The sequence below is a fragment of the Typha angustifolia genome, chromosome 15 (genome assembly GCF_048772165.1).
Source record: "Typha angustifolia cultivar Huaian chromosome 15, ASM4877216v1, whole genome shotgun sequence".
NCBI classification, from domain to species: Eukaryota; Viridiplantae; Streptophyta; class Magnoliopsida; order Poales; family Typhaceae; genus Typha; species Typha angustifolia.
Window position 1 is genome coordinate 721,126 of NC_133253.1, and position 23,923 is coordinate 745,048.

The window sequence follows — 23,923 nt, forward strand, 5'->3', positions numbered from 1 at the left end:
GACGCACATGCTCATGACATGTATATACTATATGGAACTGGTAAAATGGAAACAGATATAATGCGATCGAATTAGACACCGATACTCATCTGCCATAGCAACTAAATAAAAACACTTAAATATTATCTGTGAAAACGCTTATTCTATTCGTGGCATGGCAAGAAAAAATCAATCCAGTTCGAAGCCAAAAAAACAAAAAAAGGCAAACAGCTATCGCAGTGTGTTGGACGTAATTAGCCAGCTGCTCGTATAAATATAATCTAGCATAGGATTTAGGAAGTGGATACATGTTAGAAAAAAAAACCCCACCATTTGTGTGAACAAAAAAGAGAAATATCAAAGGAATAAAGTAATATGTGACACCAACCGCAGTACATAATAACCAAAAAGGGTACCAAATGAAAAGAAATGAGATATTGTCTAATTGAATTTTTAGAAAGGAATAAATTGTATGGGGATTTTTTTTTTTTTTTTTTTAAAAAAACCCAGCAAACTCGACATTAGATCATAGGTGCTATTGTTGGAGAAGAAATTTTGCAGGTTGACACGCACGGCTTCAAAAATTGAAGCGAGTGGCAACTGTATTAAGGATCTCATTATAAGCTGGTAGCCTGATTGTCTAGTCACCTTGAAGTGGATTGAATGAAGTTGTAGTACGACCAACTCGCAGCTTGAAATACATCTGACATCACCTCCTTCAGAGAAGACAACCTGATCCATTTTCTTGCTCTGTTGTTTGATGTGAAACCTGAATTTTAGGCTCTTCACAGTAATATTATACTGTAATTTGACGTTTGAGATTAACTACCCCAGAATTTATAAGCCTCCAGCTCATATGGATAATTGGTCTTCCGACTCTCACGAGGATTCAGAACCATGAATAACAGTACCTGCTTTATGGGAAGAGAGAAAATAGACTTTTATTCTTGATCTGCTTATATCAGATAATGTTGGCAACTTCTGGACTTATGAATTGCGAAGTACCATAGTGTCTAGGCAAGCAATTCCATCATGAGAAAACACTAGTAAGAAAACTAAAACCACTGTGCAGGAAAGAAAAAAAATGCGACTAGCTTCCATTACCTAACCAAATCCTCCTTTAGCTTGCATTTATTTTCCAAACAACCTCAGTGCAAGTGCATATACGTCTTTCCTTTTTGCAGACGTTCCTTCAGCAACCAATTTCACTGCCTAACATTTCATCCAGTCAGAAAGATCAACAGAAGGTAAGATGACGTCAATTATTTTGGTCTCACAATACATTAAAAGCAAAAAATGAATACTCAACTTGTTGAACAATTCTGTAATATTGATGTATAATAACTGCACAAAGACTAATGTTATATAATATTTTCAGGAAACAGTAACCGAAAGCTCTAAGCCAAATACCAGACGGAGAGAGTGGCTAGAACCCTAGCATGGATCTTAATGAAGTGCCCTAAGCCTCTAACTCGAGACTTTTGCTATTTAATTACATCTAATTTTTTGATTTAGCATATAAAACTAAGTGTACATATTTTCTATAGCCGATACATATTTCGTTATAACGAAGTGCACATAATTTATATATGTATTGCATACTAGAGTCCATAATTACAAATCAAAAAATCAAATTCAACTAAATTGCAAAATGCTTATCCTTATGCATCTATAAAACATTTTCTAAAACCATTCTGTTAATATAACTATATAATCTTGATTATCTTTTGTAAATGGTGGATCTTATAAAAAGAAAATCACAATCTGATCTACCTGAGGTGCATGTGCTAGTGTTGACAATTTGGAGATGATGGCACCACATGCTGCTCATTTCCATAATTATTGGAAAATAAAGCAAGTGTACAAGTATCAGATGTTCATATGGACATTAAACAAAACAGCATAAAATATTTGTTGACTGATGATAACGCCAGGGTTTCAATTGTGCATTCCAGGTTCTTAGTTTGACATACTCATTTCTGGGTTCTTTTTTATACATCTCTAGTCCTTCCTCCAAGAAAAATCACTTATGACTTGATGTAAGTGGTCTCTTTGTTATATCTTTGTAAGATTGACTAGTGCGTCAATCACTCAATTACAGCAAAATGCTCCTCCTTAATGATCATCAAATAAGCTCTTACTGAACAATTTTAGATGCTTTCTATAATCTAATAAGGGCCACAGGCAGATTTTCTCTAGCTAATGAATATTGTATTAACTGTCTATGCAAAACATTTGTATATTGCTGGTCTTGACGGATCAGTCTTAGTTGTCAATCCCACAAATTTTCCCTGGTTACACAGTTTGTTTTCTTACTCCATAGTTACATAGTTTTCTTTCATCCAAGAAGTTTGGGAAGTTGATTGCCTGAACTAGAGCAACGGAATTGACTGAGAAACAACACATACCATGGACATACTATGGCCTTCTGCAATCAATTCCCTGAGCTCGAGCTCAAGTTGGTCTTCTGACGGAGTTTCATCATCTGAATTCACTATTCCCTCTATGAGAAGCGTGATTTCACCCTTCGGTTGTTGAGTTGAATAAAATTTGTTTGCTTCCCCTATAGTTCCCCGCCAAAACTGACATGACACATCCTTCAGTAAGTCAAAAGAATAGAATGTACACTGAAATTGTTGGGAGAAAAAAAATGAAAAGAAGAACAAACCAGTATGAACAAAAAACTTTAGTATCATATTCAACACATAGAGAATAAAAGCCACTAGGCTTTAAAATATTGATAGGCATTGCACATAACTTCAAATTAATACTAATCCAAGCATACAAAACTTCAGCAAGAAGCTTCTATTTTCACCTCCCATGAGCAACCAGAAGAGCACCACACAAAATATTGGAAGAATGACATGAATTATTTTCTATCGAGTAAGCTACTATAAACCAATACGAAATGAATAAACTAGAGTGATCTTGACCGCATCATAGAATTTTAAAAGAAATATTCAGATAGATGTTTATGACTTTATTCACTAAGTTATAGGTATGAGTACTATGTTAGGTTTTGTGCAAGATAAGTAAAGCATTCCAGATGAATACAATCTTCCAAAAACTAAGGTGACAAATCTTGAATTTAGGTTGCCAAGGAAAGAAAGCCTACCATTGCTTTGAATGCCTCCAATAGATAATAGATTCACGTAGTCATGATTTCTACCAGCAGGCTGCTGCTGTCTCTTCTATGAAGTATCCGCATTACGTAGCCTAGAATGTTGGACAAACTATGTAGGTTCTCCTTATAGGAATGGATTAGGCACCATCGAAAGTCGAAAGCTTTCTTTGGCTAGCATTTAACCTTTAGCTTGAAGAACATCTCACAGAATGATGTACTTTAAGTACCTTCAGGAAGGTACAATTAAGGAACTAAGATGAATTCCTCATACTATATATCTATTAGAAGGATCATAGAAGGGAGCAAGAGACAACAATGAATCATGTAAATATTGTAGAGAGCATCTCGTAATAAGGAGTACTGACAGATAATATATTGATACAAGAATTCAGGAATAATATTTAATCAAGTAAATTGTTGGTACTCTTGACTATAAGATGACTATAAGATACTGACAAATCAGTACCAAAGCTTAAAGCTGGATTTTACATGCAAGTAACAAATTGAATGAAGTACCTCTTCATGTATTTTGGTCATTTCGCGCGCAATAACACATGACCTGTAATAATGAATCCATAAAGAAGCATTCTTAGCAAATGTCATGATTCTAGGTGTAAGCATCACTTATATATATCCCTAGAGAAAATGAATAACACCTTAAGATTATTACATTTTCTGTTGTTTCAAAACAGATGTGGACCATGTGGTACTTAGTGAAGTACCAAGATCCACAGGAAAATTGACATAAGAGAAAGAAGTGTATACCAAAGGAATACGCAACCTTCCTCACAATTCTACAATATTTAAAGGAATCATGTACAAATGAGGTAGAATTAATAGACAAAACAGACAAGAAATCTTATTGCCATCTTGAGTACTGATGTGAGGCTTGTTGGCATCTGAAGTCACTTTGTTATAAGCTATTAAGAGTTGTAGAATCAATGACTAACTGCTCAGATGAATCAAACTACAGGACCAAGGACAATTAGAGTCATTGGACAATACTCCAACTTTCTTAAATGTAGGACTAGTAGTTCTCTAGGAGTGATGCACAAGTAAAAACAAAATTCATTTATGCATGTTTACCTTGAGTCGCCAAAAGCAGAAGCAGCTTCAGTAAGAAATTGATGAATTTTATGAGGCGGAACAAAGAATATTTGTGTTGCAGTTTCATTAGCAGATATCTTAAGTCTTGCTCTTCGGGACCCAGCATGCTTAGGTAGAAACCCCACTGAGGATAAAATCACAACAATTAAGGATCTTCATGTAGAGAAATCTGTCAAACAAAATCAGTAGTCAATGAATGACATCAGTATTCCTGTAAAGTATATTACCAAATGTGAATTCATTAGTGGGTAATCCAGATGCAGAAATAGCAGCAATCACAGCTGATGGCCCAGGAATAGGTGTAACAGGGATATTTTCGGTTGCACATAATTTTGCCTGCAACAAGACACTACATGCTTAATAAAAATATATATGAGAAAGTACACAATTTTCTTTTTCAGTAATTTCTTCATTGGTGAGCATATATTGCCCCAAGTCAGTCGACTAGCAGTATAAGTGAAACAAGTATTCAGGAGGATGCAATAGATAGGGCAGTTATCATGCATATCAACTGATTACTAAAAGAGGTTTGTAAATAGATCAGAAGACATTTGAAATTTGAATGTCTACCTCATATAAGCATGCTGGAATTTGTAAATGAAATGAACTAATAACGGATACTCTTTCCCAGTAAAATAGGTAGTGCAAATAGCAACTTCACCTACCAATTCCATACCCGGATCACTGATGCCTGGAGTACCAGCATCACTAATCAATGCAACAATATCCCCTTGTTGTAGCCTCTTTAAAATGGTGGTTTCACGTTCACACTCATTGAATTTGTGGTAGCTTAACTGCAAATCTAGATTTGACAATTAGAAGAAAAGAGAAAATTCACCAGTACTCTGTACCTCACAATATAGCAGTTATCTTTAACTTAACAATGAAAAATAGGATACGTGAAACTCACAAGCGGTGTCTTAATATTGTAATTCTGAAGCAGCTTTCTGGAATGTCTTGTGTCTTCTGAAAGTATCACATCTGCAGATTTAAGGACACGCAGGGCCCTACATATGATTGAAGTAGACAAGTGAAAATGATCAAACGAAATAAGCCATAAGATTTCAATTGCATGAAAATAACAAAAGCTTTTATGGAAACCAAACAAAAAGAGACAAGTATCGATTGATGTTAAGACTAATGAAAAGTGTAAATTCAAGTGGCAAGTCCTTAATCTAATCTTTGAACTTTTGGTTAAAGGAGGTCATCCCCAAGTTCTATTAGATGGACTGGTTACATCTTAAGCAGTGGTAAATAGTTTCTCATGTTTGTGCAACTCTGGATGCTCTTTTGTTTTTATAAATAGGTCCCAAATGAAATTATGACAAATGCCTTTGTTCTAGATGAATGTTAACAACTGACCCTGCATACCTACCGTAAGGTGATATCTTCAAGATTGCCGATTGGTGTTGCTACAAGATATAATCCAGATTTTAAAACCTGCAAAGCCCAAGAGAGTTAAGCATTTATATAAGACACAAGTATGGAGGAGTAGATGTAAAGGAGATACATTTGTAATATATTGGTAGAATAATTAAGGATTTCTTATTTCATCAAGAAATGATACAAGATGCATAGCAAACAAGTAATTGGCAGAAGCAAAGTTAACATCAATAGACCGCATGCATGACACCTATAGAATATTACACAATGGTTTACTCTCATGTGGAAGCACTATAAGCATTGCAAAAGAATTTCTCAAGATCTAGGTCTGTAACTTCAATGGAACAAGGATGAGTCTAGAAGCCTAAATTTCTTGTTGGTTGACTTAACATGCCAAAAGTTTCTAAAGTTTTGAAAAGAGATTTTGACAGGTGGGCTAGAAATTCTGGAAAAGTTTTTTGTTTAGAAGTCTTCTTAGTTGTTACACACCAAAGCACTCTTTATAAGAAATGTCCTAGATATACCTTTAGACTAATGAGTAAGAACATGAGTTTCTACTCCAGTCTGCTAGAACAGAGGAACATGGTCCTGCCCAGATTTTTCTTCTATATTTTTCCAAATATGTAACCTTTAATTCTTGTTAAAACAACCATCATCATCTCCCCCTGCTTATGTTCAGTGTAACAGGAAAGCAGGTCAACCTCAGATTCTCTACTCTCTAAAAGAGGCAGCAGCAGAACAAACATCCAAATTACGCACAGATATTAAAACCCTTTCCCGATTAGCTCCATCCACAAAAGTCCAATTGTGTAAAACCTTAAAGTGCCAATAAGAAGAAGACGGCTAAAACAACCCAAATATCCGATCCCCGAGAATGTGCAGACCAAGGCATTAATCAAACAAAAATAATGTACCTTCCAAAATTGGAATTTCATGCCATACGACAAAAAAAATGGTAGAAAAGAAAATTAATAGCATACAAACTTTACAAGAGAAAGTTTCCACAATCTTGATCGATGCCCTTGACATGGGATCTATCGATCCACATTATGCAATCTTTTGAGTTTAATTGAAGACGTTCACAAAAATTAGTAAACCCACTAAATTAAAAATTTCCAAAACTCCAAGAACCAACGAATGCATCACTGGAGATCGGTCGCAAACTACCCCAGGAGCCTGGAGTTCAATCTATCTGAAATACATATTCGAACAAAACAACCAAATTAGCCAAGGCAAGAAAAGAGTCACCGATTTCGAGGGACCCCCAGAAGTCGGCAGTTGTAGCTCATCGGGACCCGTAGGACTATCAGAGCTGGAACAAGAGAAGCGAACAGACATAGAGGAGGGAGACAACGATCTCCTTCGCAAGCGCAAGGGAGGAAGACGGAGAGAGGCTAGGGTTTGGAATCGGAGGAAGGAGGCCATGGATAAGAGCGGGAGATAGCAGACGAGAAGACGAGGGTTTATTCTGGGGTTTAATTTTAATTAATGCACCAACTGGGTTACAGGAGTCGGCTGTTGATACATGCGAGGTTGAATGGGCCGCCGACTTCTTAATTCAGTAGTCGTATGGTAGGCTCTTTTGCATACTCACCCCTCAAAACTCTGTTATTCGCACATACATCCTTCCAAATTACATGCTTAATGCTTTCATGTACACCTCTTGAAACCCCCTGTGATCTTCTCAAACACAATCAAGTCTGAAATAATTCTCACTAAAACTTTCTGAAAAACAGTGAATTGATGCTGTTTAAATTCATTTAATCTAAGAGAAAGATTTATCCGTCGATAACCTTTATCAGATCAGATTTCAAAAATAAGCTGCAGAACCACAGATTAGCATCTAACAATATAAGAAGTTGGCAAAACAGAGGTAATCAAAGGTAACGCAAATATACCAAAGGAACATTCTGCATGAAAATTTGCAACTAGGATGACCAGAATGGTTCGCAGGGAAATTCAGTCATAGATAATATAGTTTTAAGGCCAAGTTTATCAGCAGAAGAATATTAACACCATAAATTTACAACCAAAGTCAGTCTATGACTCTATCAGGCTAAGCATAGTAGAATATTACACAAGTTAGAAGAGTTGGAATATAACTAAAACTTCCAGTTAACAAAACTGCCAGGTTCATCTTTCTCAGTGGGCAGTATCATCACTGTCTAGCCAAGCTTGGGCTTCATATTGGCCCAAGAAAATCACCTGCCAATGTTGCAAGCACCTGAAACTGCCGATCGGTTTCCAACCACTTCAATCCCAAGACTTTGAAACGCACCCTAGTGTCTTTTTCCAGCTTCGAGTGTTTGTCATTGAGAAACGTTGGGTTCTCCCCAGCAACATACTTGTAATCCTTCATGAGCTTCTCTGAGAGAAAAATACTTTCCATTGGCCCAGATTTCAGAAAAACTCCATGCTTAAGAATCTTGTCCACTGACCCAATTAGGATTTCACCCTTAGTAGGTTTCTGGGTGATGCAACTGAATGTGACTGGAAAGAAAACATCTCCGGTCAACTCTCTAACCTTTCCTTCACCTATAGATTTCAAAGCGGTAACTGCGGCATAGTAGCCATGCTCCTTGGATGCCTTTCTGTTTGCGATATCCTCCAGAAGGCGCAAGATAATAGCTTTCTGGAGCAAGAGACCTTTTGGACTGAGCTGATCAGGTGAGACTAGCACATTCCATGGAATCTCCACCTCAAGGAACACCATTCTTTATGACCTGTCAAAAATCCAAGAAAGGACGTATCAGCTTGCATTGCACTATAGTTCTGTACACAAAGTAATTATCTGGACCAAAATTTCAACAATAGTTCAAGAAGACAACACATGTAATCGTATAGCAATTTTTAGATAAAACATGAACCTAGATATCTCCATTATTAAATACCATCACTCCAGTTAGCTCATGCTCATGCGACACTTTTGTTGTCTTGCTAGCACAATCTAGGATTAACAGTATCTATTCTTATTCCTTAACACAGTTAATCCTAGATAAGAGTATAAATTCTGTTAATCCTAGAAGATGAGAGTATAGATACAAGAACATCCTACATTATGGTCACATAAGCCAGCACATTCCTGTTCTCCTGCTAGCACGTAACTAGCTCAGTTCATTTTAGCATACTGACAAATTCTAGAGAATATATCTCAACATGATAAAACAAGAAGATCCTACAGAATGTAAAACAACATTAATGAAGGATAGTATAATATAAGATTACTTCAAGAAGTAATTCTGCTGCATCATCTCACCTAAAAATTAAGCAGGACAAATCACAGTTAAGCAGAGAACCCACACTAGATAGAGAAATACCAAAGGAAATCCCCTCATAGTAAAATAGTTTAAACAATAGGATTTCCCAATGAGATACCAAGCATTAAAGAAGATTCAACAATCTTAACAACAATGCAATGAAGAAGAATGGATATTCCCGATCAATATGGACGTAAGGAAACATCAAAGAACTAGCTCTCTAGGGCTTGAAAAACCTAGACCCACATGAAAGACACACTCAAAAAGAAAAATATTTACTAGATTACAGCGATAGAACTGTTATCTATATTATATCATAGAAAGAGAAAGCGAAATCATTTAACAGTTCAATCATGTCAGCATATGATCAAACAGCTTAGGCTCTAAACAGATGACATTTGGCAATTCCTCACTCCTAATAGCAGAACCCTAAGGTACACAAGTCCAAGGTTAAGCTCGAATCGATCAAATAAGAGAACAAACCGAAGCCTCGCAAGAACCCCCAAACAAATTTTTCCAGAAAAGGATTACCAAGAAAGAAGACTCACGCCGATACCTCGACGGCGAGGCCTACAACTCCCAGTCGGCTCTCCGGTCTTCCGCTGCGATGAGTGGAGAGATGGGGACGGGCGTCTAGGAGACGGATAACCGATCCGCGTCCCAATTGGATAGACGGTTTCACCTAACGGGTACGGATCTTCAATCTTGTCAGGTTGGATATTTTTTTTCCAACCCGTTTACTAGTTTTAGTGAAAGTGTACGTAATAAATAAATAAATGAGATGGTTTGTATGAAATTAGATAACAATTCAAAGGGTTATTATAATAACCAGTTAGCTAAACGTATGATACGTTCTTCTATAGTTTTCTCAGTAATGCGATGCGAGGTAACTCCCAGTAAGTAGCTTGTTTATTGCCATGAATTGCTCATATTGGAGAAAAAAGTCCTTCTAAAAGTGAGTTGTTACTCAGTCATTAATACATTGCCACAGGTGTTGTTTAAATTGATCTCATAAAGACAAAATTTACATTCAGTGGGTCTGCAGTAAATCATTGAAGATTCTCTTTTCAACACACACAATCATATAAAGTAACAAGGCTAGGCTAGAAGCGAGTAGGTTGTGGAAGATGGATTGGACTGTGGCTGCTTCTATCACTTTAGGAGCGATTGGATCATTGTGGTGGTGGTTGTGTTTGACATGGAGGAAGAAGGAGATCAAAAGGATTTGGTCACCAACAAGTAAAGGTGTTAAGCTTCCAAAAGGGAGCATGGGATGGCCTTTGATTGGAGAAACACTTGATTTTATTGCATGTGGTTGCAACTCCAACCATCTGAGATTCATGCAGAAGCGTCGCAACATGTAAGAAGCTACTTCAATGTTTATAATTTTGCATGTCTGGATGTATACATAATCTCATGCATACACATCATCAACAAACTTTCAGGTATGGAAAGTTATTCAGATCCAATATCTTCGGACAACCTATCATCGTCTCCACGGATGCTGAGGTGAACAAGGTGGTTTTACAGAATGATCATAGAACCTTTGCTCCTTTCTACCCCAAGTCAATCACTGAGCTCTTAGGTAAGTCATCCATATTGCAAATGAATGGAGACTTTCATAAGAGGATGCATGGATTGGTTGGTGGTTTCTTGAAATCGCCGTCGTTGAAGGAACGCGTCACGGAGGACTTTGCAAACTGTGTGAAGCGCTCTGTGGAAGAATGGAAGAGCAAGCAGCATATACTCATCCAAGATGAAACCAAACAGGTTGTCAGTGGAAATTATATCTCTTCAAGATTAAGAAAAATACAAGGAACTTCTAGATATCTTACATATGAAACATGTTTATAAGATGTACTCTGAAGAAGCATTAACATTAAAAAAAAGTCCATAGTTATTATTATTATTATTATTTTTGGTTTTCCTGATTCAAGTTGGATCATTTACCAGATCACATTTGAAGTGTTGGTTAGAGTCTTGCTAGGCATCGGTCCAGGCAAAGAGATGCAGTTCTTGCAGAGAGAATTTGGGGACTTCATAAAGGGCCTCATCTGTCTGCCAGTTAAATTCCCAGGCACGACGCTACACAAGTCATTGAAGGTGAACTCTGGATCAAAATATAATGTAGAACACTAACTAGATATGGCACTAATCATATTAAACTTTAATATTATGCAATTATGGATGACAGCTGATTCTTACTCTATATGTTTCAGGCCAAGGAGAGGATGTTAAAGCTTATAAAAAAGATCATAGAAGACAAGATAAGCCACAGAGAGAGTCAAACAACTACGGATGTAGCGGATGTAGCGGATGTAGCGGATGTATTAATTAGAGAAATGAGTTGTTCAGGTGGCCAGGTGACACTAACTATAGATGCCATATGTGAAAACATTATTGAGCTGATGATACCAGGAGAGGAATCAGTGCCTACACTGATGACCCTAGCCATAAAGTATCTTAGTGAATCTCCCTCTGCTTTGGAGCACTTACTGGTAAAGCACTTCCCAGTTTAATTGCTTGTATGATAGAAGAAGATATGGAATGTATCAGTAGTACTAACTTCTAAGTAATTGGAAAAGTTTCACCATTTTTTGTGTTGGCTTAGGAGGAGAACATGGAACTGAAGGGGAAGAAAAAGAAGTTAGGTGAATCTTATGCTTGGACAGATTATATGTCATTGCCATTTACGCAAAATGTGAGTAGAAGTTGCTATTATTTCCGTTGTCGATGCTTATTTTCAGAATTACAACTCTTCAAAATCATAGAACTTACTTGTGAACTACAGGTAATTAATGAAACTCTCAGGATGGCAAATATCATCAATGCAGTGTGGAGGAAAGCACTAAAGGATGTAGAAGTCAAGGGTACATTGCTCGACTTCTTACTCTGCCAACCAAATTCTGGTGAAATGAAAGTGACTGTTGAACATGGGACGATGATTATTCCTAGCTTTGGTCAAGTTTAAAACATTTGAACCTTTATGTCCAAGAGATAAATTTACTCAATGTTCTTGGTCAATATCCATTATTTTGTTCTCGTATACAGTAATCAAATCTTACTTATTTTTGCAGAGCATTTAATTCCAAAAGGGTGGTGTGTATTACTATCATTCAACATGGTTCACTTGGATGAAAAGAATTACAACGACCCACTACAATTTGATCCATGGAGGTGGCAGGTGTGTGGTTTTTCAAGTTCTATAAATATAGATATAGAACAACCAGACACATATATATATACATGTACACTAATGAACATGTACATATTGTTATATATGTACACACAGATAGAAGATTTCCTTTTGATAAGCTTTCTACTGGACAGACAAAAGGAGCTATCCCGAGTAACTTCACACCGTTCGGAGGTGGACAGAGGCTTTGTCCAGGCATGGAGTTTTCAAAATTGGAGGTTGCCATTTTTCTCCATCATTTTGTCACTAGTTTGAGGTGACCTACTTAATCTCCTTTCCATCTTCACATGACAACTGGACTATCTTTGCATGCATTATTTTGCTAAAAAGTCTATGCTATACAGTCTAGGGAGTTGCTAAATCATAAGTGCTATATCTTTATGAATAACTCGTATGGTACCTGCAGACCTTGAGGTAGAGAACCTGATAGAAGAATCTTAATATTCTTTACTTTCTGAATGCAGTTGGGTGGCTGAAGAAGACACAATCATAACATTTCCAACAGTGAAGATGAAGAAGAGACTTCCTGCCACAGTGTCACCCATCTCGACCTAATAATAAACAATATATGGTCTCCAGATGTTCAATATGACATTGCTCTCATATCAAATAAAATAAGGATCAGAACAGCTGCTCTCAAAGTTACAAGGTTAATCTATCTTTTAGAAGCATTCAGGTGTTCAACAGTTTATCTCATATTGTAGACATCTAACTAAGATGAAAAAGGAAAACAATCAATTATCAATCATGCACAATTCATGGGATGGTCATTAGCAGGTCCATAATAATTTTGATCCATCCTAATAGTTTTTCCCTTCTTTGGTAATATCCAAGCTTGGATTAGAAATTTCCACATATTGGGAAATTAAGAGATAAATTCACTTAGACCTCGAAACGATCGTCCATTTTTTCTGGGTACACCCCCTGTTTCTTTTCTCTTTTGTGAGTAGGGAGATGTATAGAATATAGATAGACCCCCTAAATGATTAGAAACCTCTCAAACCCCTCTTTTGTTAGTTCTCTGATAAATTTTCGCCTATAAATTATTATATGACTGACACGAGTAGATTTGTAACATTTATACCCTTATTCTTGGAGGAAAAAAAGCATAAGTGATGTCAATGTACCCTTTCTACCCTGTGTTCAAAATGGTATTTCTATCATTTCCACTTTTTCCATTAACAGTGTCAGGGTGGGTTAGAGGTTCTTAATAGTGAAGGGGTCCAAGTGAAATCATAATTTTCTACACAAATGAGTTAACTTTACATACCACAAAATGTAGCAGGATTCCTAGTTCGAATACTTTACAAATCCCTACAAACAAACATAATTTTATATATCAAAATTAGTTTCATCTCTTTCTTGAGCTCTATCAACGACTATATACCATAATCCATCACCAACAATAGGAAAGATACAATTTTTGAGGCAGAAACATTTCGTTATGAAGATCAAAGAAGGACTTACTTAACCTTGCTGGGTTTCGTAGGCGACCACCGCGATAGCGAAGCCATCGAATCCATTCTAGGTTGGTGAGAGACGAAAGAGAGCGATTGTGAGGATATGCTTGAGAGAGAGAGAGAGAGAGAGAGAGAGAGAGTCGTATAAGGGTTATGGCCCAAAATTGTAGTATTCTGGACCGGGCGGTGAAATACGGACTATCCATTAGATTTTTCATTAAAAAAGTAATATAAGTGTCATATAATTAAGTTTAGATGATCAGAATAAAGTGGCGAATGAGCAAAAGTGCTGACGATCTTAACGTAATTATACCAATTTTTATTACAAATAAAGTGGAAAAAGAGAGGAAAAGTGGCGAATAATTGTGTCACGTTAATAGGTTTCCACTGTCCAGCACTCTACGAGAAGACGACAGACCCAGATCTTGTTCTGTCCGGGAACATCACGTCGTCACGAGCTCAGATAGCAGAGCAGTCTGTTCCTTTTTCCCCCGTTCATTTCTTGAGTGGAGACGTAGCACGTCAAGTGTTTGCATAATTGCCCACGCAACTCTACAAGACAAGCAACCACCGTTGCATGCAAAAAAAAAAAAAATGGCAGGGGGTGGGGGTGGGGGTGGGGGTCGGGGGGCAACATAACATAATAATACTAGCTTTTCATGCATGAGTAGAAATCGAGTACATACAATCATACAACACGCTTATTTCCTAACATCATTATGGTTGTCTTGCTTTCTTTCTCGGATCCAATTTAGTACCTAAATCCAGGCAAAAGTATGTACCATTTGGGCCATTCTTCTAAGTTACTGGATTACTTAGTTGAATACTATTACTTCTACTCTTTCTATGGATAATAACAAGCACTGGCCCAAAGTCTGCGCTATTTAAAACTGAAGTTTGGTAAGCATAGTGGTCCAATTTGCATCAGATCTGGGAGAAAACAATTAAATGTCGTACTAAATTGCCACTTGACAGAGAATTTTACTTGTGATAATACCGAGAGATCACTGACACTGGATTGCAAACAAAGCAAACGCATCGGATCAGGCACTGATTACAGTACTCTATTACTTCCAACTCTTTCAACGAATAAATAACACGCACTGGGCCAAGATATGATCTCTCAAGTTTACACTATTTTAAACTGAACTTTGGTAAACACACTGATCCAATTTGCATCGGATCTGAAGAAAACAATTTTGTTGGTACTAAATTGCCACTTGACAGAAAATTTTACTTATGATAATTTCGAGAACTAACACTGGATTGCAAACAAAGCAAATGCCACTAGTAAGCATCTTCAAGCTCACTCAGGCACTGATTACACTAACTTATCTCACTCACAAGAGCAAACAATGTAACAATTACCTCTTACTTCCTTCAAAAAGCCTTACATAAACAAAAGCAAACAATTAAAGCACATTTTTCCTTTTCCTTTTCTCCTCTTTTTCTTCCCTAATCTCCTCATCTCCATCCTGGGACCAACTTATATTAGCAGTTGAGAACCAGAATATATACTGGAGTGCAGAGAAGCATCCTTGTAGAAGGATAAATGCTAGAAGGCCAACATCTACTATCTATGGAGCGATCAACAAGCGACTTCCGACACATCACAAATGACATAATCCTAATGTAGACACGAACTTTACAATTATCTTCCTCCTTTGCTGTATGTATGTGCTTGAGCAAACCAAATGAAAGGCATGCAATCACACAGTCATATTTCAAGCTTAAGGTGTTGGCTGAACAGCAGGGGAACATATAGCTTCAACAGCCACTCTTTTCATCACCTTTGGGCATGGATCTCCTCCAAAATTGTTGGGAGATATAGTAACTGTGCATCTCTGCTGTCCCACACATTTCTGCCGAAATAGATTCAGGAGTTTATTAATCTCATAAATCTACCAAATATATGTGAGATAACCACCAAAATATGCATGCTTGGCCCGGTCAAGGTTACATAATACTATAATAGAATAATTATGATTCATTTGATGGTTGTATTAGTAGACAGACAGTATAGAGGATGTGTCCACAAATTACTAGCTATTTGGAATAGAAATAGACAAATGGAGTTCCAAAAAGAGAAATGAAGGATAGTTTAACAAACCTTCTCCAGGATGGTCTGCGAATTTGGCGCGTGGCAAGGTCCTTGTTGGAAGCTTCCGCATGTTCCAGAGGGTGTTCCAAAGCTGGCAAATTTGATGGCTGATATGGACTGCCCTGGTGCACATCGCAGGTGGACCTTTGGCCTGCGGTGCTCCTCTGGCTGGCCATAGCTCTCAATCTGCCAGTTCTTTATGTTGGGGTGCCATTCAGAGACATCAGCACAAACACTGGAGACCGATCTCTTTACTAGAGAAATTTTTGAAGCATCTCCTCCAAGCTCTTCAAATACTACTAGAAGATTTCTGGTTGGTTGCAACCAGGATCTCGGAACATGATACCTATGCATCCAACAATTTATTTAGTAGATGAAACAATCATATTATGCAGAAAATTATCAAAATATTCAAATAATGTAATTTGTAAAGTTTCAAATAAATTCTCATGGGTCGCTTGTTGGTGACATAAAAAATCAAAATTACACAGAACAACCTTATTGCTGAATTTGGACATTCAACTTTGTCACCCAAGTTACTTACCAACTTTGGGTTGGTTGACCACAACCAGTTTGACACTTTGGTGCCCGATATGTCCCAGTATAACTGCAACCATTGCAATAACCAGTTGGTGCATTTGCGGTCCAGTATCTTCCAATGCTTTGTCCATTTATCCACACTTGACCCTTCCCCATACTGCTCATATCCAAAGCTAATGGATCATCACCGCCAGGAGTATCAAAATAAGCCTGTGGAAAAAGACAATTACAATGAAATGAGGTACCAACAGAACATATATCAACAGGCAGAATGTAGTGAGGTGTGGCTTCTTACCCTAAACCATGTTAGCGGCTGCTGATCTTGAACTACCAATGATCCTTTCATCCATTCAACAAATGTAGAGCCCTCTACAGAGTTCAGATTCATGGATTCTCCTTTCAGACCAGCCTGTACAATAAGCAGAGAATAGAAAGTTTTGTCATCTTTTACACCCATAGCCTTTTCAGTACCAAAACAAAAAAAAAGGAAAAAGAGAAGCCATGAAGAAAATTACCTGGTAGGACCACTTTCCCCAAGTTAGATCTTGTTTTCCTGCATCCATTCCGTGCAGTACAACAGGACCGAGGACACCAGTGTTCCACAACTCATAGTGCACCCCAACATTCTACATCAACAAGAACCCACATCATTTTTGGTGAGGATCAAGCAGACCAGTTCTGAGTTAAATGAATTGAGGAAATTGAAGGTGGAAGAAGTACCAACCGGCAGTCCAACAGCAACACTTAACAGTGCAATTCTGTTAGAACCAGCACGAAGGTTGACGTTACCAGTATAAGTGATCCTTCTATTTTCCCTGTTTCCATAAGCAGAACCTATCATACGATTACAAAATTATTAGCCATTTGGTCACTTGACTTCGAGCTAACTCTGAATATGTGTAACCAGAGCAAGTCAACTGCTAGACCACCTGAGAGTTGGCCATTGATGAAGACATGTAGGGCATGACCAGCTGACTGTACAGTGAGAACAGGAAGTTGACCACTTTGTAAGAATCTTTCAGCAGGGCTCACATCAAGACTGCAAAGGAAATAAAAAAGATTCCATGATAAAAAATAAATGTCACAATCAACTAGATCCAGAATAAGATATAAAGGATGATTTATTAGGAATTTATTGGTGCAATCTCAGCAGAAACCACCAAAAATAATGTAATACTCCATAATGAAGTGTTATAAAATAAAGAACTAAATTCATGGTATTTACACAGCAAGAAATGTCAGAAGAAAGACGGAATGAAATATCTGGTTGATATAGGTACACTGCTGGAATAGCTGAAGCCAACTTTACCTAGTAATGTACCAAAGGTAGTCGCTGGAATCCCGGGTAACATTTATTTGCTCTAGTAGACCAGTGGTGGTGATCAATGAATTATCTGCGAGTGATACAACCTCTTCATCATATCTCTCCCACATGAGAGATGGGGTATCTGCTGCCCACATTTGCATTTGAGATGTTTGAGTACCGACCTGCAATAAGGCCAAATCATATCATGAGCAATTAGCAAAACTAACCAAGATATCTTTTTTGACTTTCCACAACCTCCGCTATAGTAGTTGCATATGTAGCTTCGAATTTGTCAGCAGAAATAGAACATAATTGATCTTAGCATGATTCGGAATCTACTTCACGGTCCAAAGGTTTAAGCATAAGCAACAGTCCAGCAGATTATGATAAAAATGGATGAAAAGAAAAGAAAAAAAAGTAAATTAGTGTTTACTTACCTTTGCAGTATTGAATACTGCATTCCTGCAATCAGGAAGGATGCTAATTGACCAAGGTGGCAGGTTGTAATGCATGTTGTTGAACATGACTTTTGCAAAGGAATTTGTGTTGTAGTTTGCAAGGAAAGCTGCACAACCTCCAGATTGGGATGTGAAGACATGAGCCTGAAATGCCAGCAGTATACTTAGGCACACTGATATATTTATATATATCTTGAAAAATAAATCATAGATATCATTTCGGAAAGCATTCAAAACAGACCTGTTGCATGCTTCCAAGAATAGTGACAGTTGGATCAGCAGAAACTAAAGCTGGTTCACATAATTTGATGGCCCTGTGAAGTTCTTTTAAGTGTCCATATTTTGGCTCCCTGACCAATCCTGTCAATTTATTGAAGCTCAAGTAACATGAGTACACCAAAGTAAGTAAATGATTAACTGAGTATGACACCCTACCAAGCTTGTGTACTGTGGTTCCACCTCATATATTGAATAGTAAGGAAAAAGAAGAGGATAAAGATGATATTGTTTTAGTTCAAAAAAGAAAAGGAAGAACTCAAAACAAACTGGGTGGATGGTTCATGTTTATTAGTGAAGTGTACTGCAGATCCTTGAAGTAGGCCATCAATACCTTTATGATTTACTTACCATATTCATCAATTGGAGCATCATAATCGTAGCTCGTGGTAATGAAGGGACCTCCAGCTGTACGCCCAAAATTTGTTCCTCCGTGGTACTTCAACAATCAAAATTAAATCATTTTTAAACACTCCATGTTCCATTCGGAAAGCTCCAAAAATTGCTAAAGAAGCAGCTGAAGTTTAAGTAGCATGTTCTGACCATGTAGTAATTAATGAAGGAGCCACCCTTTTGAATAAATCGTGCAACAGCAAATGCCAGATCTTCAACTGGTCGCTGGCGAATAGTCCCACCAAACTCTGTAAACCTGCAAATATTCAATAAACATTTAATCTGTACTTATTAAGCTTGAATTGTGAGATGTATGTTCATAACAGGAAAGGCCATAAAACTCGATAGCATAGGAAAAGTGACATGGTTTGACTCCATCATAGAAATTGCATCTAAGGGAAGCAACTTACCATCCACTCCAAGCTTCAGTCCACATCGTAGGCTTATAAGGCTGATTGGGAGTAAAAGCATCACAGTAGAAACCGTTGCATGCATTTATCTGTTGCCAGATAATATTATAATCAGAAATCAAACAACTAGCTAAATTATTTCCTATCAAGAAGGTTGAAAGGGAAAATACTTCTACTATGTGATCCATGCACATGTACCATGATACACAAAAAGACCAAGAAAGCAGCATGATTAGATTAATTGATCAAAAGGACCCCTTCCATAAAATGGAACATGAATTATCAAATATAATTTACACAAGAATATAAAAAGAAGACTGCATCTTCCTACCACTGGATCTGGGGCATCATCTTCCTTGCACATTACCCACGGTACACCAGTGCCAAGACCCACAGCCATTTTTGCAGCCCAGTTCACATACGAACGACCAACAGACCCAAATTCCTTACTTTCTGGTCCATATTCATTCTCGATCTGCACTCAGACAGCATTCGATTAGCCATTAGTGATTAAAAAAAAAAAACTTTCTACAATGTTGCCTTTAGGAGATGTCCTAACTTCCTATTGTATTTTAGCACAACTACAAGAATAGCACCATACTGCACAACAAAATGTAACATCACATAATTTTGGAATAAGGGTTCCTAAGTTAAAAACATACCTGAGAGAGGATAATTGGGCCTCCCTGGGATGCAAACAACGATTCACTCTTCATCAACTGCACAATTTTCTGAGTAAATCCTTCCATGGCCATCTGCGAGACATCAAATGATTCGCGTAATTTCACCCAAGTTAGCAACACTTAAAAATCTTAATCTGTGCAAAGTTAATGCACAAAATTCGGTGGATAAATCACCAAAAAGAGACCGAAAATACAAATTCTGGAGGAGAAAGACCTTGAAAGGCTCATTATCTGTCCTGAAGCTGATGCCTGGAATATATTTTAACCATACTGGGAATCCACTGCACAGAGGAGGAAAGAGATTTTTTTAGCAAAATGGAAACTCATAAATCTCCCCATATTATGATCCAAAACATTAAAAAGAAAACCAGATTTACATGATGTCAAGGATATAAGAAGGAAAAACTGTCAAAGTTCTTACCCAAAGTTCCATTCTCCACAAATGTAAGGCCCAATTCGGAGATGCACATAGAGCCCTGCCTTTTGCACAGTCTTTATAAACCTCACTAAATCATACCTCTCCTCAAAATTGTACTGCAAACCAAACAAACCCCACATACAAAGAACACCCGTTAGAGGATTTATGGAGCAACACCAGCAAAACATTTAAAAAAAAAAAAATCTCATCTTGAAGGAGGAAAATGCAACAAAAGAATACATTGCCAGGAGAAGGCTCATGGCCGTTCCAGAACACATATGTCTGTATGACATCCAAACCTCCATCTTTAGCCTTCTGCACCAGTCCTTCCCACATCTAACCCAACAAAACAACACTGCGCGTCAAAAACTTAACCAGAAACGAAGAAGAAGAAGAAGAAGAAGAAAAACAGCAAGAAGAAAAGGAGAATGGTGAGCCAGTAACAGTACATCTGGTGTGCTCCTGGGGTAGTGAATGGATCCAGAGATAAGGATCCTCCTCTGCCCATTGATGACGATGGCCTTCCTATCATATGTCACCCCACATTGTGCCACTGGGACGACGAGAACCAGCAGCACCAGCAGCAAAGAAATAGAGAGCGGTAAGCATTTGCTTCCCATTATCAGTAGGTGAGCACACTCACTCAGATCTCCCCACTCTTTCCCCTTCCCTCCTCCTCACTCCTCTTCCCCCTCCTTATTTTTATGGAGGGAAGAATCCAACACTGCAATGTGCAGTGGAGAGAGAAGGGGGAAAGAAAGGATGAAGCTTTGGCCTTCTTCTTGGGTGAAGTGAAGAAGAGCAGCAGCAGCAGCAACAACAACAACAGCTTAGAGAGGGATGGGAGGGGGGCGTTAAATAGTTAATAATTTGTTATAATATTCATCGACATGGTTGCTGTTGTGGCTGTGGACTTGCCTCGCATCCTCTCTCTCTCTCACACAAAGAGAAAGGGTGATATAGATCGGATGCTACAAAAGAGTGTGTAGACTGTTGTGCAGCAGATCATCATGGCCACCCTTTAACCTTTCTCATTAAATAACTCAGATCACACACCATGTTGGGTTAGAGCTAGAGCTAGGGTTAGGGTTAGGGACTGAATTGTAATTTTCTTTCTCTCAACTAGGTGCTATTGGATGGGTGGGTTTACAAAGTGAATTCTGAGATTTTTTGTAAAATATCTCTTCGGGAAAAGGTAATGGTCAATTCAATTCAATTCAATACTCCCAGATCTTGATCTTGATCTTGGTAACAAAGAATACTTCCATTTGTAAGTTGGTAAGATTCTTTATTTCGCTAAAGGGGTGGTGGAGAAACTACAAAGTTCGTTATTATTTGGACTCGGTAATAGGAGGAGTATCTTCTTATTATTATAGTTGGGCAGGGCAATCTTTGGATACCAAAGTGGAGGTAAATAAACTTTTAAGGAAAAGGAGACGATTGCATGTGGGGGGGTGGGGGTGGGGGTGGGGGCCCAATTCAGGGTGGGATGCCCCGTGATTGAAGCAAACATCTTTTAGCTGCAATACCATTGCCATTGGCATTTAAACCTCCTTCTTCTTTTCTCTCTCTCTCTGTGTGTGTGTGTGTGTGTGTGTGGTGTACTCCAAATGCCATTGTCGTCGTCTTCCTCGTCCTCTATCAATGAAGGTTGTTCACACTTGAGTATCATCGTAACTATTTCTTTCCATCCTCCCGTGAACAAGGAGTTTAGTAGGACAATAAAATATACAACTTTTTATTTTTACCCACTTAAAAAAGAATTAATCTACAGAGCTACTATTTTTATGACTAATATGCCCTTTTTCACTTCATATTTACCAGCAAAATTTTTATGGTAACTATTTCTGACTTTACAGAGCAATTCATTTGCATAATAAACATGAGCTCATAAGCTAATAATCATAGCTCGATTCATAAAGAGTCCAAACTATACACATTATTAAATCATACATAATACTACAGTGATAATATCCATCTTCATTTGCATATCTCTTCTAAACCAGAGCATTTGTCATTCATTTTTTTTTTTTTTTTACTTGAGAGATTCTTAGAAAAGTGTGTGTATATATATTAGGTGTGTTATTACATGATGGAATGGCCGAGTACACGGTAGATCTCTGCATTACAATAGAGGGAGGAAGTATATTCTCCTCCTTTTGGTAGTGTGTCAGATAATAAACGACATTAAATTGCCAGGGTCAAGAAGACAAAGCTTCTGATCCATTTGACTACCTGAAGGGTTCCTAACCAGCCAATGTCTGAATCTGAGATCCCAAGCTCTCATGTGAAGTCCTAAGCACTGCCCCCAACTCCCTCAACTTCTCCCTCATATTAATGACTACATAAGATGATCGATCTAGTCTTAAATGAAATTAGAGGGGTAGAGATTGTTCACATGCGAAAAGGATAGAAAGGAAGGGATCCCATTGTCCTATCTAAGTATGAAACTAATCACATGATGCCAAGCTAAAGGCACCAACCACGCTCTAAACTTGTCCATTGTTTCTTAAAAACTAAGGATATGTGCAAATGATGATTAGGATATCTAAGTTTTGCATTCACATAAAAACAATATGTATATATATATATTTCATGCTAATAGAACATTATACAGCGAGTTCAACGGCAATTGGTCCCGCTGTTGCTTCTATCACTCTCAATCCTAACTAAGTAGGACAGCGCATGGCAATAATACCATCACCACTTGACCATAACAATATCAAGACAATCCTAAAGATGTGATCAATTTTGGGTAGGTGAAGCATCTATGCTTATGCAGTGACAGACTAAGGGTCAAAGATTTATGGGCACAGATGATGATATTGGATTTATTATCGTACCTGGATGCTTTATTTATGGGCAAAGACTTTAATACCCCACTAAAATTTATAATCTTAATCTATCGACTATAATAGTCCAATTTTCGTACTCGGTACAGATTTTAAGATTATACTACCTAAAAAATAGACATATTAGTCAAGAAGATTTGATTACATATGTTTAACTTTTGAATTACATATTCTAATCTTCGGTTAAGATTTTTCTTTTTTAGATATGATTGTGATAGAAATAATTATACCTTAATTATTAAAAGATATTATTTAATATTAAATCATTTAAATTTAATTTTTTGGAGATAGAGTTTAATTTAAATACGACTCTCTATTATTAATTTAATTTAAATTAATCTTAAACTAACAAAAGATATATGTAATTAATAAAAAATAATCAAATAGATAAATTTTAATTAAACTTTCATCAAATTAATTATAAAAAGACATCAATACCCTTATTATGACATACATATATTACTCCCGGCTAAGAATATATATATTAATTACTTGATAAATTATTAAGATAATACAATTATTAAAAAATAATATGCAAGATAGTATATTTAAAAAATAATAATTACCTATTAAACTGATAATATCTTTTAAATTTGTTACGTTCCTATTATACCCTTAAATATTTTAACCGTTAGATCTTCATCAAACTAATTAATAAATAATTATGCCTCTTCCGGAATGAACGCCCATATAGAATCGTTTTACAAGTTTGCAAATTCTAAAGTTTCTTTTGGTTTATTACTACTAGAGTCAGTTGTATACTTGCACCTTTTGTTTTTATATAGTTTATGAGCTAGTAGATTATATACATGCTTAAACAGATTTAACTCTTTCTGATACACAGATTATTATTATTTTCCTCCTCCTTCTCATGAACACCTCATAAAGACTCAATACCTTGCAGAATGGACTGGGCGGTGGAACTCAAACAGTAAGTACTGATGGCCTAATTGCATCCGGCAATAATAATGCTAAGAAAG

General features: G+C 37.1%; 4 protein-coding genes across 9 annotated transcripts; 1 reads left to right on the forward strand and 3 right to left on the reverse strand.

Moving 5' to 3' along the window:
* Positions 1-261: 261 nt before the first annotated feature.
* On the reverse strand, positions 262-7,053 carry LOC140778651 (uncharacterized). Of its 4 annotated transcripts, none has more exons than XM_073123464.1 (10): positions 6,118-6,797; positions 5,586-5,650; positions 5,121-5,217; positions 4,876-5,004; positions 4,438-4,546; positions 4,190-4,334; positions 3,620-3,662; positions 2,388-2,561; positions 1,084-1,191; positions 262-890 (listed from the first exon to the last, which is right to left on the reverse strand). In XM_073123464.1, exons 1-9 carry the CDS (start codon positions 6,139-6,141, stop codon positions 1,111-1,113), a joined length of 867 nt encoding a protein of 288 aa, XP_072979565.1. In that variant the 5' UTR covers positions 6,142-6,797; the 3' UTR covers positions 262-890; positions 1,084-1,110. The 4 variants fall into 4 exon arrangements, with proteins under 4 accessions (XP_072979565.1, XP_072979561.1, XP_072979563.1 ...); XM_073123460.1 differs by lacking the exon at positions 6,118-6,797 and adding an exon at positions 6,842-7,053 and having other exon boundaries at positions 263-890; XM_073123462.1 differs by lacking the exon at positions 6,118-6,797 and adding an exon at positions 6,842-7,053 and having other exon boundaries at positions 884-992.
* A 435-nt stretch (positions 7,054-7,488) lies between these two features.
* Positions 7,489-9,542, reverse strand: LOC140778253 (DNA-directed RNA polymerase V subunit 7-like). 3 transcript variants are annotated; one of them, XM_073122883.1, is made up of 2 exons: positions 9,407-9,542; positions 7,489-8,316 (listed from the first exon to the last, which is right to left on the reverse strand). In XM_073122883.1, the coding sequence occupies exon 2, from the start codon at positions 8,304-8,306 to the stop codon at positions 7,776-7,778; it is 531 nt and encodes a 176-aa protein (XP_072978984.1). In that variant the 5' UTR covers positions 8,307-8,316; positions 9,407-9,542; the 3' UTR covers positions 7,489-7,775. The 3 variants fall into 3 exon arrangements, with proteins under 3 accessions (XP_072978984.1, XP_072978983.1, XP_072978985.1); XM_073122882.1 differs by having other exon boundaries at positions 9,399-9,526; XM_073122884.1 differs by having other exon boundaries at positions 9,382-9,494.
* A 231-nt stretch (positions 9,543-9,773) lies between these two features.
* Positions 9,774-12,601, forward strand: LOC140778243 (3-epi-6-deoxocathasterone 23-monooxygenase CYP90C1-like). Its single transcript, XM_073122863.1, has 8 exons — positions 9,774-10,210; positions 10,296-10,620; positions 10,804-10,953; positions 11,070-11,348; positions 11,462-11,720; positions 11,928-12,034; positions 12,166-12,302; positions 12,511-12,601. Exons 1-8 carry the CDS (start codon positions 9,978-9,980, stop codon positions 12,599-12,601), a joined length of 1,581 nt encoding a protein of 526 aa, XP_072978964.1. The 5' UTR covers positions 9,774-9,977.
* A 2,102-nt stretch (positions 12,602-14,703) lies between these two features.
* On the reverse strand, positions 14,704-21,095 carry LOC140778970 (beta-galactosidase 5-like). Its single transcript, XM_073123889.1, has 19 exons — positions 20,541-21,095; positions 20,332-20,427; positions 20,095-20,207; positions 19,888-19,954; positions 19,653-19,745; positions 19,322-19,465; positions 18,991-19,079; positions 18,731-18,836; positions 18,539-18,626; positions 18,153-18,271; positions 17,891-18,055; positions 17,457-17,635; positions 17,077-17,186; positions 16,872-16,981; positions 16,663-16,773; positions 16,443-16,556; positions 16,152-16,357; positions 15,617-15,953; positions 14,704-15,368 (listed from the first exon to the last, which is right to left on the reverse strand). Exons 1-19 carry the CDS (start codon positions 20,709-20,711, stop codon positions 15,237-15,239), a joined length of 2,550 nt encoding a protein of 849 aa, XP_072979990.1. The 5' UTR covers positions 20,712-21,095; the 3' UTR covers positions 14,704-15,236.
* Positions 21,096-23,923: the final 2,828 nt, after the last annotated feature.